The 13827-nt window shown below is 47.7% G+C and overlaps 1 protein-coding gene across 1 annotated transcript; it reads left to right on the top strand.

Moving 5' to 3' along the window:
- Window positions 1–1040: 1040 nt before the first annotated feature.
- On the top strand, window positions 1041–2368 carry LOC109740340 (uncharacterized). Its single transcript, XM_020299384.3, has one exon. It carries the CDS (start codon window positions 1162–1164, stop codon window positions 2173–2175), a length of 1014 nt encoding a protein of 337 aa, XP_020154973.1. The 5' UTR covers window positions 1041–1161; the 3' UTR covers window positions 2176–2368.
- Window positions 2369–13827: the final 11459 nt, after the last annotated feature.

Below are 13827 nucleotides of genomic sequence, written 5' to 3' on the forward strand. Positions count from 1 at the left end.
AGGCTCTTAAGACTGGTGTGTGTGATCCAGGCTGTCCATGGAGACTTCCATGGCAGCTGGTTCGCAAGTCCATGTCACGGGTAATTGCTAGGACGGTAGCTTAGGTGTCTCGGTGGTTCTTTGGTGAAAACTTTGGCATTGGCATAAGACACCTACTACGCACCATGGAGTGATTAAGCTGTACTGTACCAACAGAGAAGTGCAGGACATTGGCAGTAATGGCCTAGCTACTTGGTACTGGTCGTCCATGCTTTCGGCTCTAATTAAGGGACTGCTTGCATCTGGTGAGTGCTGGCTCCTAACCGAGAGCAATCCCATAGCTGTCACGACACCGGACGGCGGGAGGGCCGCAGGTGTCGGTCGCCGCTGAGATTTCGACCAACCTCTTCGGGCCGGGCCGGGTCGATCAGGGTCGGCCTGAGCGTACGGTTCAGGGAGTCGACCTCGCTTCAAGCTTTGAGGAGCACGAACACGTTGCCGTCCTTGGTCCTCACGTGCACGCATGGTTCAGAAACAACTGCCTGTGATGTGCTTGGGTTGGATCCATACATCTCTGGCCACTTCGATCCCTTTGATTCTGCATGCACTCGATCGTGTGCAGCAGTGCAAGCAATGGCGCAACCCGTACCGTTAGCCCTCGAACTCGACACGTCACGTAGCTTGTTCATGCAAGGAGTTTCTCTAAGGTGAAGGGTACGTACGTACGACGAGGTCCGGGGTCTGACGATTGCATGTAGGAGAAGATCGACGTGCCGTTTTAAATTCGGGCGTGAAACCTTGCACGTATACGCGTGTGGGTACGCACGCACGCACGAACGAACGAGCCCCTGCCATGAATCGTCCCGTGCGATGCGAGTGCACGCGGAGTGCACTGAATGTCTGGCCTGCATCGATCCTGAATCATAATTGGGAGAGGGCCCCTCGCTGGGCTGTAAGCCTGTAAGAAGGGTCATTTTCTGTGCAGAGTGAAGGTCATTTGGTCACGTGTTGGCCATCGGGCCAGTTTCGCACGCAGGATCGTCGCGCTATATATAACGTCGCCACAGCTCTCGCTACCTCCATCCACCATTGCCAGCGCCAGTGCTCCTAGAGTCACAGAGAGCAAGCTAGAGCACTGTACTGGTTGGGAAGAAGAGAGAGGGAGCTAAACAGCAACCAGCAATGGCGCTCGTCCCTCTCCTCCTGTCGCTCCTCCTCGTCTCCTGCGCCGCGCAGTCGCCGGCCTCGTCGCCGTCCGCGTCCAAGGCTGCTGCGGTCGGCGCCTTCCCGCCGCAGACATTCGCCGCGGCGCCGACCACGGTCAAATCACCGCCGCAGGCCTCGGCCGCCTCGCCATCGCAGGTGTCTGCAGCACCGCCGACGTTCTCGGCCGCCTCGCCGTCGCAGGTGTCTGCAGCACCTCCGATGGCCGTCGCTGCCTCGGCGCCACAGGTGTCCGCCGCACCGCCGACGACCGTCGCTGCCTCGGCGCCACAGGTGTCTGCCGCGCCGCCGACCGTCGCTGCCTCGGCGCCGCAGGCTGCCGCGGCAGCTCCGCCGACAGTGGCCGCCTCGCCGCAGCTTGCTGCCGCGTCAGCTCCGACAAAGAGCTTCGCCGCTGCACCGCTCACCGCCACGTCGCCTGCGGCGTCCACTGTTGCCTCTCCGCCATTCACTGCCACGTCACCTCCACCTGCCACCTCCTCGCCACCAGTTTCCGCACCCCCTCTCGCAGTGACCGCAGCCCCGCCGGCGATGCCACCCACCGTCGCCGCGCCGCTTCCGGCCCCAGTGGCCGCACCCATGGCCACACCACCGGCCACCGCGCCTCCCGCAATGGCTCCGTCACCCCTGCTCATGGCTCCCGTGGCGTCGCCCATCGCCCCACCAACAATGCCCCCCGCACCGGCGCCCGTGTCACCGGCTCCGGCGCCCATGTCACCGGCTCCGGCGCCCATGTCACCTGCACCGGCACCGATCTTCGCCCCGACTCCGTCGCCCACGATGGCACCGGAGCCGGCGCCCACCATGGCGCCCGAGCTGTCGCCCATCATGGCCCCATCGCTGTCCCCGCTCGCCTCGGCGGGCCCCGCGTTCGCGCCCGTGGCAGAGGAGGACTCGGCGGCCGGGAGCGCGCGCGCCGGCGTCGCCGCGCTCGTGGCCATGGCGGCTGCGGGGCTCGTGGTCTTGTTTTAATTGAGCAGAGCAGGGCTGGCTTACTTTGGCGATCTTGTTTAGCGTTACGTTACACGAGCGTGTTGTCCCGCTGACGTTCCTCCGGACGTCGCATGTACTGCGAATTCTTTCTTGGTGTACTGCACATTATTGGCCATTTGTTTATTTCTTCTTATAAATATATGGATGGATGGTATCTCAGATGTTTCATGTACGATTCAGGTGGTTGCGCATTGCATCCTCATGCTGCGTATGCTTTCTCACTCGCTTACTACTTGGCATATGACCGTTGTATACTATTCTTGTCGGTGGAAATTGTGGTTCAGTAGCTCGAACACCTGAGATGCGCGTTCACTAGAAAGTGTCGAAAATAACAGCGCGTGTACGACCCATGCAAATGTGGGCCGAGGAGAAGCACGGGACACTTCGTATCAGAAACGTGATCTGTAGGGTCAGCCTGCACCCACAAAGTCTGTGTGGAATGGACACGGCAGGCCAAGGCCATACCGTGCATTCCGCTGTCACGGAGGCTGACGAAAGGGAAAAAGTTACGTGTGCGTTTCACGGTTCACACAGCAGATGCCATACGCAATTACGCATCACGCCTAGCGATTACACGCTCCGGGGCAAATCGTTGCGCGAACCCGTGAGCGGGCTGGCCCGGGGACGCCGGTTGGTGCACGACGGCCTGGGTCCGCCCTGGTGGGGAGAGGCCATGCATGCATGTATGGCCGTCTGATTCGCGAGCAGGACAGATTTCAGGACGTACGTACGCGTGGATCGCGGCGATCGTTTGGGGCTGGTCCCGGATGGAGGCGCATGCGGCCGGTGATGAGGGTCTCGCTGGCTCGTGCGCATCCTGGCGTTTTGCTGCACCGGTAGCGGTAGGATCTGCTCCGGTGTCGGTGGCTCCCAAGATGATGCCCCGTGCGAGGCCGGTGCACTGCACTCCAGAGTTAATAATGGCAACACCGCACCACCGCTGAATTTTTTTTTTGAGCTACCACCGCTGAATTCATGAGCTCAGTACAAACATCTCCCAACAGCTGTCCACAAATTTGGTGCCCTAATTTTACTTTATTTTGAAATTCACCACGATCTATTTATTCATACCAGGCAGGAATCTCTACCGAGATAATGTGCAGGATACATTCACGCGGTTCATGTAGCCAAACTTTACACTGATTATTCAATACCCCGTCCTTAGCTAGAACTTGTGCTGCACTATTTGCAGACCTTCTAACCCGCATCACTTTCCACCTCTGTCTAGTGTAATGTTTTCTTTAGATATAAAGAGCAGCGATTTTTGGACATCGATAATTTTTCTGCATTTTCAGGGACTCTAAAATTGGTGCTCTATAATTTGAGAATTACATGAAACATGATGATCTGACGACAGGGCGACGACGATGACATCCAAATCTGGCGGCGTAGAAGTGTGAGGACGGCAGCGCGGCGCCCAAGACGGCGACGGAGGCTCGTGGGAGATGGCGGGGGGATCCGACAAATTGGAGCGGTGGGACGACCGTAATTGGCCAGGACCGTCCGGCAGCGTCGCGAGCTTGGCGGCGGTAGTTGTCGGCGTTCTGGGAACGGGGTCCCCAGACTTGCCTGCCTGCGGCCCACGGCGTGGCTGTGCTAGCAAGCCTGTACGGCCCATCTTCATCAACAAGGCATTCAAGACCCTCGCAAGGGGCCAAGCCTCGCGAGGCGGACGACGCAAGACCTCCTTAGGAGCGGCCTCGCCAGGCAGGCTCGCGAGGGGCGGAGAGATCAAGGCAAGGCAAACCTCGCGAGGTTCTCGTGACGTGAGTCATGACGATCGAGACCAGGCGGGCGCCAGCGCGCGCAGCGTCCTTGTTTCCTCTTTGGTGCTAAGGAGGCAAGCGCAGGCGCGGAGTATCGAGGCATCAAGCAAATGTTTCCATATCGGTGCAACGAGACCAGGACCAACAGGACGGCAAGACGGAGGTCACCATGGAGCCCAAGGCTGAAGGAAATATGCCCTAGAGGCAATAATAAAGTTATTATTTATTTCCTTATATCATGATAAATGTTTATTATTCATGCTATAATTGTATTAACCGGAAACATAATACTTGTGTGAATACATAGACAAACAGAGTGTCACTAGTATGCCTCTACTTGACTAGCTCGTTGATCAAAGATGGTTATGTTTCCTAGCCATTGACATGAGTTGTCATTTGATTAACGGGATCACATCATTAGGAGAATGATGTGATTGACTTGACCCATTCCGTTAGCTTAGCACTCGATCATTTAGTATGTTGCTATTACTTTCTTCATGACTTATACATGTTCCTATGACTATGAGATTATGCAACTCCCGTTTACCGGAGGAACACTTTGTGTGCTACCAAACGTCACAACGTAACTGGGTGATTATAAAGGTGCTCTACAAGTGTCTCCAAAGGTACTTGTTGGGTTGGCGTATTTCGATATTAGGATTTGTCACTTCGATTGTCGGAGAGGTATCTCTGGGCCCACTCGGTAATGCACATCACTTAAGCCTTGCAAGCATTGCAACTAATGAGTTAGTTGCGGGATGATGTATTACGGAACGAGTAAAGAGACTTGCCGGTAACGAGATTGAACTAGGTATTGAGATACCGACGATCGAATCTCGGGCAAGTAACATACCGATGACAAAGGGAACAACGTATGTTGTTATGCGGTTTGACCGATAAAGATCTTCGTAGAATATGTGGGAGCCAATATGAGCATCCAGGTTCCGCTATTGGTTATTGACCGGAGACGCGTCTCGGTCATGTCTACATAGTTCTCGAACCCATAGGGTCCGCACACTTAAAGTTTGATGACGGTTATATTATGAGTTTATGTGTTTTGATGTACCGAAGATATTTTGGAGTCTCGGATGTGATCACGGACATGACGAGGAGTCTCGAAATGGTCAAGACATGAAGATTGATATATTGGACGACTATATTCGGACACCAGAATGGTTCCGGGGGTTATCGGATATATACCGGAGTACCGGGAGGTTACCGGAACCCCCCGGGGGTTTAATGGGCCTACATGGGCCTTAGTGGAGAAGAGGAGGGGCGGCCAGGGCAGGCCGCGCCCCCCTCCCCCTCTAGTCCGAATTGGACAAGGAGGGGGGGGGGGCGGCGCCCCCCTTTCCTTCCTCTCTCCCTCCTCCTCCCCCCTTCTCCTAATCCAACAAGGAAGGGAGGGAGTCCTACTCCCGGTGGGAGTAGGACTCCTCCTGGCACGCCCCATCCTGGCCGGCCGCCTCCCCCCCTTGATCCTTTATATACGGGGGCAAGGGGGCACCCCATAGACACAACAATTGATCATTGATCTTTTAGCCGTGTGCGGTGCCCCCTCCACCATAGTCCACCTCGATAATATCGTAGCGGTGCTTAGGCGAAGCCCTGCGTCGGTAGAACATCATCATCGTCACCACGCCGTCGTGCTGACGAAACTCTCCCTCAACACTCGGCTGGATCGGAGTTCGAGGGACGTCATCGAACTGAACGTGTGCTGAACTCGGAGGTGCCGTGCGTTCGGTACTTGATCGGTCGGATTGTGAAGACGTACGACTACATCAACCGCGTTACGTTGTGCTAACGCTTCCGCTTTCGGTCTACGATGGTGCGTGGACAACACTCTCCCCTCTCGTTGCCATGCATCACCATGATCCTGTGTGTGCGTAGGAATTTTTTTGAAATTACTACATTCCCCAACAAAGGCGGCGTCACCTCCAGAGCCTTTTGCAGGCGAAGACCGCTTTTGTCAGGATAAGCTGTACTAGCTGTCCCCTTTAGAATTGGACGTTGTTGGCTCCCTTCCCGCTCAATATTTGGGGAGGGGACCGGGGCCTCTATAAATAGGACTAGCCACCACAGTAGAAGGCAACTAAGCCTGAGCGGATCGAATCCTCACACACACAAGTTCGCCAAGCACAAGAACACCTCAACCTCAGGAGGTTGTTCTTCCCCTTGTACTGTTCATCATTAGCCCAAGAGGCAATCCACCACCACCACACTGGAGTAGGGTATTACACCACAACGGTGGCCCGAACCAGTATAAATCTTGTGTCCCTTGTGTTATGAGTTCGTCGAGTTCGTCCGTGAGATCTTAGCAAAATTAGGACGTGGATCGGTAGGGGGGAAGTCTTCGTGCGCACCCCAGTGTTCGAACCTTGAGGGTTTTGCCGGAACCCGTGATCCGACATTTGGCGTGCCAGGTAGGGGTGCGCCGTAGCCTCCCTCCGCTAATCTATGCTCCGCCACCACCGCGCTCCGCCCTCATGGCAGGCGCCCCGCTACCGGCTCCGACGGACGGCGCCGACGACGGGGCCAGGGGGCTTCGAGCCCTGGCCCCCGCCTTGCGGCAGGTGCAGTGGCTGATGTCTACTACACAACCTTCTTCTTGTAGACGTTGTTGGGCCTCCAAGTGCAGAGGTTTGTAGGACAGTAGCAGATTTCCCTCAAGTGGATGACCTAAGGTTTATCAATCCGTGGGAGGCGTAGGATGAAGATGGTCTCTCTCAAGCAACCCTGCAACCAAATAACAAAGAGTCTCTTGTGTCCCCAACACACCCAATACAATGGTAAATTATATAGGTGCACTAGTTCGGTGAAGAGATGGTGATACAAGTGCATTATGGATGGTAGATATAGGTATTTGTAATCTGAAAATATAAAAACAGCAAGGTAACTAATGCTAAAAGTGAGCGTAAACGGTATTGCAATGATAGGAAACAAGGCCTAGGGTTCATACTTTCACTAGTGCAAGTTCTCTCAACAATAATAACATAATTGGATCATATAACTATCCCTCAACATGCAACAAAGAGTCAATCCAAAGTCACTAATAGCGGAGAACAAATGAAGAGATTATGGTAGGGTACGAAACCACCTCAAAGTTATTCGTTCGGATCGATCTATTCAAGAGTTCGTACTAGAATAACACCTTAAGACACATATCAACCAAAACCCTAATGTCACCTAGATACTCCAATGTCACCTCAAGTATCCGTGGGTATGATCATACGATATGCATCACACAATCTCAGATTCATCTATTCAAACCAACACAAAGTACTTCAAAGAGTGCCCCAAAGTTTCTACCGGAGAGTCAAGACGAAAACGTGTGCCAACCCCTATGCATAGGTTCATGGGCGGAACCCGCAAGTTGATCACCAAAACATACATCAAGTGGATCACGTGATATCCCATTGTCACCACAGATAAGCATGGCAAGACATACATCAAGTGTTCTCAAATCCTTAAAGACTCAATCAGATAAGATAACTTCAAAGGGAAAACTCAATCCATTACGAGTAGAGGGGGAGAAACATCATAAGATCCAACTATAATAGCAAAGCTCACGATACATCAAGATCGTATCACCTCAAGAACACGAGAGAGAGAGAGAGATCAAACACATAGCTACTGGTACATACCCTCAGCCCCGAGGGTGAACTACTCCCTCCTCGTCATGGAGAGCGCCGGGATGATGAAGATGGCCACCGGTGAGGGATCCCCCCCCTCCGGCAGGGTGCCGGAACAGGGTCCCGATTGGTTTTTGGTGGCTACAGATGCTTGCGGCGGCGGAACTCCCGATCTATTCTGTTCCCCGAAGGTTTTAGGGTATATTGGTATATATAGGAGGAAGAAATACGTCAGGGGAGCCACGAGGGGCCCAAGAGGGTGGAGGGCGCGCCCCCCTGCCTCGTGCCTCCCTCGTTTCTTTCCTGACGTGCACTCCAAGTCTCCCGGGTTGCTTTCTTTCCAAAAATAACTTCTCCAGAAGGTTTCATTCGGTTTCGACTCCGTTTGATATTCCTTTTCTTCGAAACACTGAAACAAGGGAAAAAACAGGAACTGGCACTGGGCTCTGGGTCAATAGGTTAGTCCCAAAAGTAATATAAAAGTGCATAGTAAAGCCCATAAAACATCCAAGATGGATAATATAATAGCATGGAGCAATCAAAAATTATAGATACGTTGGAGACGTATCAGCATCCCCAAGCTTAATTCCTGCTCGTCCTCGAGTAGGTAAATGATAAAAACAGTATTTTTGATGTGGAATGCTACTTGGCATAATTTCAATGTAATTCTTCTTAATTGTGGTATGAATTTTCAGATCCGAAAGATTCAAGATAAAAGTTCATATTAACATAAAAGTAATAATACTTCAAGCATACTAACTAAGCAATTATGTCCTCTCAAAATAACATGGCCAAAGAAAGTTCATCCCTACAAAATCATATAGTTTAGTCGTGCTCCATTTTCGTCACACAAGAATGCTCTCATCATGCACAACCCCGATGACAAGCCAAGCAATTGTTTCATACTTTAGTAATCTCAAACTTTTTCAACCTTCACGCAATACATGAGCGTGAGCCATGGACATAGCACTATGGGTGGAATAGAATATAATGATGGGGGTTATGTGGAGAAGACAAAAAGGAGAAAGTCTCACATCAACGAGGCTAATCAATGAGCTATGGAGATGCCCATCGATTGATGTTAATGCAAGGAGTAGGGATTGCCATGCAACGGATGCACTAGAGCTATAAATATATGAAAGCTCAACAAAAGAAACTAAGTGGGTGTGCATCCAACTTGCTTGCTCACGAAGACCTAGGGCACTTGAGGAGGCCCATTGTTGGAATATACAAGCCAAGTTCTATAATGAAAAATTCTCACTAGTATATGAAAGTGACAAAACAAGAGACTCTCTATTATGAAGATCATGGTGCTACTTTGAAGCACAAGGGTGGTAAAAGGATAGTAACATTGTCGCTTCTCTCTTTTTCTCTCATTTTTTTTGTATTTTTTTTGGGCCTCCTCTTTTTTTTATGGCCTTTCTCTTTTTTTATTCCTCACTTGGGACAATGCTCTAGAAAATGATGATCATCACACTTCTATTTATTTACAACTCAATGATTACAACTCGATACTAGAACAAAGTTTGACTCTATATGAATGCCTCCGGCGGTGTACCGGGATATGCAATGAACCAAGAGTGACATGTATGGAAGAATTATGAATGGTGGCTTTGCCACAAATACTATGTCAACTACATGATCATGCAGAGCAATATGACAATGATGAACGTGTCATGATAAACGGAACGGTGGAAAGTTGCATGGAAATATATCTCGGAATGGCTATGGAAATGCCATAATAGGTAGGTATGGTGGCTGTTTTGAGGAAGATATAAGGAGGTTTATGTGTGAAAGAGCGTATCATATCACGGGGTTTGGATGCACCGGCGAAGTTTGCACCTACTCTCAATGTGAGAAAGGGCAATGCACGGTACCGAAGAGGCTAGCAATGATGGAAAGGTGAGAGTGCGTATAATCCATGGACTCAACATTAGTCATAAAGAACTCACATACTTATTGCAAAAATCTACAAGTCATCAAAAACCAAGCACTACGCGCATGCTCCTAGGGGGATAGATTGGTAGGAAAAGACCATCGCTCGTCCCCGACCGCCACTCGTAAGGATGACAATCAAAGGACACCTCATGTTTCAAATTTGTTACATAATGTTTACCATACGTGCATGCTACGGGACTTGCAAACTTCAACACAAGTATTTCTCAAATTCACAACTACTCAACTAGCACAACTTTAATATCACTACCTCCATGTCTCAAAACAATCATCAAGCATCAAACTTCTCTTAGTATTCAACACACTCATAAGAAAGCTTTTACTAATCTTGAATACCTAGCATATTAGGATTATTTAAGAAAATTACCATGCTATTTAAGACTCTCAAAATAATATAAGTGAAGCATGAGAGTTCATATATTTCTTCAAAATAAAGCCACCACCGTGCTCTAAAAGATATAAGTGAAGTACTAGAGCAAACAACAAACCACTATGAAAGATATAAGTGAAGATCAATGAGTAGTCGAATAATTATGCAACTATGTGAAGACTCTCTAACATTTAAGAATTTCAGATATTGGTATTTTATTCAAACAGCAAGCAAATCTAAAGAAAATAAAATAACGCTCAAAGCAAAACACATATCATGTGGTGAATAAAAATATAGCTCCAAGTAAAGTTACCGATGAACGAAGACGAAAGAGGGGATGCCTTCCGGGGCATCCCCAAGCTTAGGCTCTTGGTTATCCTTGAATATTAACTTGGGGTGCCTTGGGCATTCCCAAGCTTAGGCTCTTGCCACTCCTTATTCCGTAGTCCATCGAATCTTTACCCAAAACTTGAAAACTTCACAACACAAAACTCAACAGAAAACTCGTGAGCTCCGTTAGCGAAAGAAAACAAAACACCACTTCAAGGTACTGTAATGAACTCATTCTTTATTTATATTGGTGTTAAACCTACTGTATTCCAACTTCTCTATGGTTTATAAACTATTTTACTAGCCATAGAGTCATCAAAATAAGCAAACAACACACGAAAAACAGAATCTGTCAAAAACAGAACAGTCTGTAGTAATCTGTAACAAACGTATACTTCTGGAACTCCCAAAATTCTAAAATAAATTGGTGGACCTGAGGAATTTGTCTAGTAATCATCTGAAAAAAGAATCAACTAACTATCACTCTCCAGTAAAACTTTGAAGCTAATCTCGTGAGCGCTAAAGTTTCTGTTTTTTACAGCATGATCATAAAGACTTCACCCAAGTCTTCCCAAAGGTTCTACTTGGCACAAACACTAATTAAAACATAAAACCACATCTAAACAACAGCTAGATGGATTATTTATTACTAAACAGAACCAAAAAAGCAAGAAACTAAAATAAAATTGGGTTGCCTCCCAACAAGCGCTATCGTTTAACGCCCCTAGCTAGGCATGATGATTTCAATGATGCTCACATAAAAGATAAGAATTGAAACATAAAGAGAGCATCATGAAGAATATGACTAGCACATTTAAGTCTAACCCACTTCCTATGCATAGGGATTTTGTGAGCAAACAACTTATGGGAACAATAATCAACTAGCATAGGAAGGCCAAACAAGCATAACTTCAAAACTTTAAGCACATAGAGAGGAAACTTGATAGTATTGCAATTCCTACAAGCATATGTTCCTCCCTCATAATAATTTTCAGTAGCATCATGAATGAATTCAACAATATAACCAGCACCTAAAGCATTCTTTTTATGATCTACTTGCATAGAAATTTTACTACTCTCCACATAAGCAAAATTCTTCTCATTCAGAATAGTGGGAGTATCATAAGAGACTTGAATACTATAAATTGTTTCCACATTAAAAGAGTAATGTTCAGAAAAAGGGGAATCATAATCATGACAAGTTTTATAAATATAGTCATCACTACTTTTTATAGCATAAGTTTCATCACAATAATCATCATAAGTAGCAACTTTGTTCTCATCATAATCGATTGAAACCTCTTCCAAAATAGTGGATTCATCACTAAATAAAGTCATGACCTCTCCAAATCCACTTTCATAATTATTATAAGATTCAACATTCTCCAAAATAGTGGGATCATTACTTCCTAAAGTTGACACTCTTCCAAACCCACTTTCATTAATATAATCATCATAAGTAGAAGGCATGCTATCATCATAACAACTTTGCATATGAAACTTGGGAGGCTAAAAATATCATCTTCATTAAACGTAGCTTCCCCAAGCTTGTGGCTTTGCATAGCATTAGCATCATGGATATTCAAATAATTCATACTAACAACATTGCAATCATGCTCATCATTCACATATTTTATGCCAAGCATTCTATGTAATTCTTCTTCTAGTACTTGAGCACAATTTTCCTTCCCATCATTTTCACGAAAGACATTAAAAAGATGAAGCGTATAATACAAACTCAATTCCATTTTTTAGTTTTCTTTTATAAACTAAACTAGTGATAAAACAAGAAACTAAAAGATTCGATTGCAAGATCTAAAGATATACCTTCAAGCACTCACCTCCCCGGCAACGACGCCAGAAACTGCTTGATGTCTACTACACAACCTTCTTCTTGTAGACGTTGTTGGGCCTCCAAGTGCAGAGGTTTGTAGGACAGTAGCAAATTTCCCTCAAGTGGATGACCTAAGGTTTATCAATCCGTGGGAGGCGTAGGATGAAGATGGTCTCTCTCAAGCAACCCTGCAACCAAATAACAAAGATTCTCTTGTGTCCCCAACACACCCAATACAATGGTAAATTGTATAGGTGCACTAGTTCGGCGAAGAGATGGTGATACAAGTGCAATATGGATGGTAGATATAGGTTTTTGTAATATGAAAATATAAAAACAGTAAGGTAACTAATGATAAAAGTGAGCGTAAATGGTATTGCAATGATAGGAAACAAGGCCTAGGGTTCATACTTTCACTAGTGCAAGTTCTCTCAACAATAATAACATAATTGGATCATATAACTATCCCTCAACATGCAACAAAGAGTCACTCCAAAGTCACTAATAGCGGATAACAAACGAAGATATTATGGTAGGGTACGAAACCACCTCAAAGTTATTCGTTCGGATCGATCTATTTAAGAGTTCGTACTAGAATAACACCTTAAGACACATATCAACCAAAACCCTAATGTCACCTAGATACTCCAATGTCACCTCAAGTATCCGTGGGTATGATCATACGATATGCATCACACAATCTCAGATTCATCTATTCAAACCAACACAAAGTACTTCAAAGAGTGCCCCAAAGTTTCTACCGGAGAGTCAAGACGAAAATGTGTGCCAACCCCTATGCATAGGTTCATGGGCGGAACCCGCAAGTTGATCACCAAAACATACATCAAGTGGATCACGTGATATCCCATTGTCACCACAGATAAGCACAGCAAGACATACATCAAGTGTTCTCAAATCCTTAAAGACTCAATCCGATAAGATAACTTCAAAGGGAAAACTCAATCCATTACAAGAGAGTAGAGGGGGAGAAACATCATAAGATCCAACTATAATAGCAAAGCTCGCGATACATCAAGATCATGTCACCTCAAGATCACGAGAGAGATATATCAAACACATAGCTACTGGTATATACCCTCAGCCCCGAGGGTGAACTACTCCCTCCTCGTCATGGAGAGCGCCGGAATGATGAAGATGGCCACCGGTGAGGGACCCCCCCTCCGGCAGGGTGCCGGAACAGGGTCCCGATTGGTTTTTGGTGGCTACAGGGGCTCGCGGCGGCGGAACTCCCAATTTATTCTGTTCCCCGAAGGTTTTAGGGTATATTGGTATATATGGGAGGAAGAAATACGTCAGGGGAGCCATGAGGGGCCCATGAGGGGGGAGGGCACGCCCAGGGGGGTGGGCGCGCCCCCCTGCCTCGTGCCTCCCTCGTTGCTTTCCTGACGTGCACTCCAAGTCTCCCGGGTTGCTTTCTTTCCAAAAACAACTTCTCCAGAAGGTTTCATTCCGTTTCGACTCCGTTTGATATTCCTTTTCTTCGAAACACTGAAACAAGGGAAAAACAGGAACTGGCACTGGGCTCTGGGTCAACAGGTTAGTCCCAAAAGTAATATAAAAGTGCATAGTAAAGCCCATAAAACATCCAAGATGGATAATATAATAGCATGGAACAATAAAAAATTGTAGATACGTTGGAGACGTATCAGTGGCCACCCAAGTTCAAGCAGGAGATGTCGCCGCGCTACGACGGCGCGGCGGACCCGACAGCTTTCCTGCTGG

Source organism: Aegilops tauschii, chromosome 2 (assembly GCF_002575655.3).
Source record: "Aegilops tauschii subsp. strangulata cultivar AL8/78 chromosome 2, Aet v6.0, whole genome shotgun sequence".
Lineage (NCBI taxonomy): Eukaryota > Viridiplantae > Streptophyta > Magnoliopsida > Poales > Poaceae > Aegilops > Aegilops tauschii.

Excerpts from the sequence above, each read along its gene's own strand:
- LOC109740340 (XM_020299384.3), top strand. The coding sequence starts at position 1,162 with ATGGCGCTCGTCCCTCTCCTCCTGTCGCTCCTCCTCGTCTCCTGCGCC.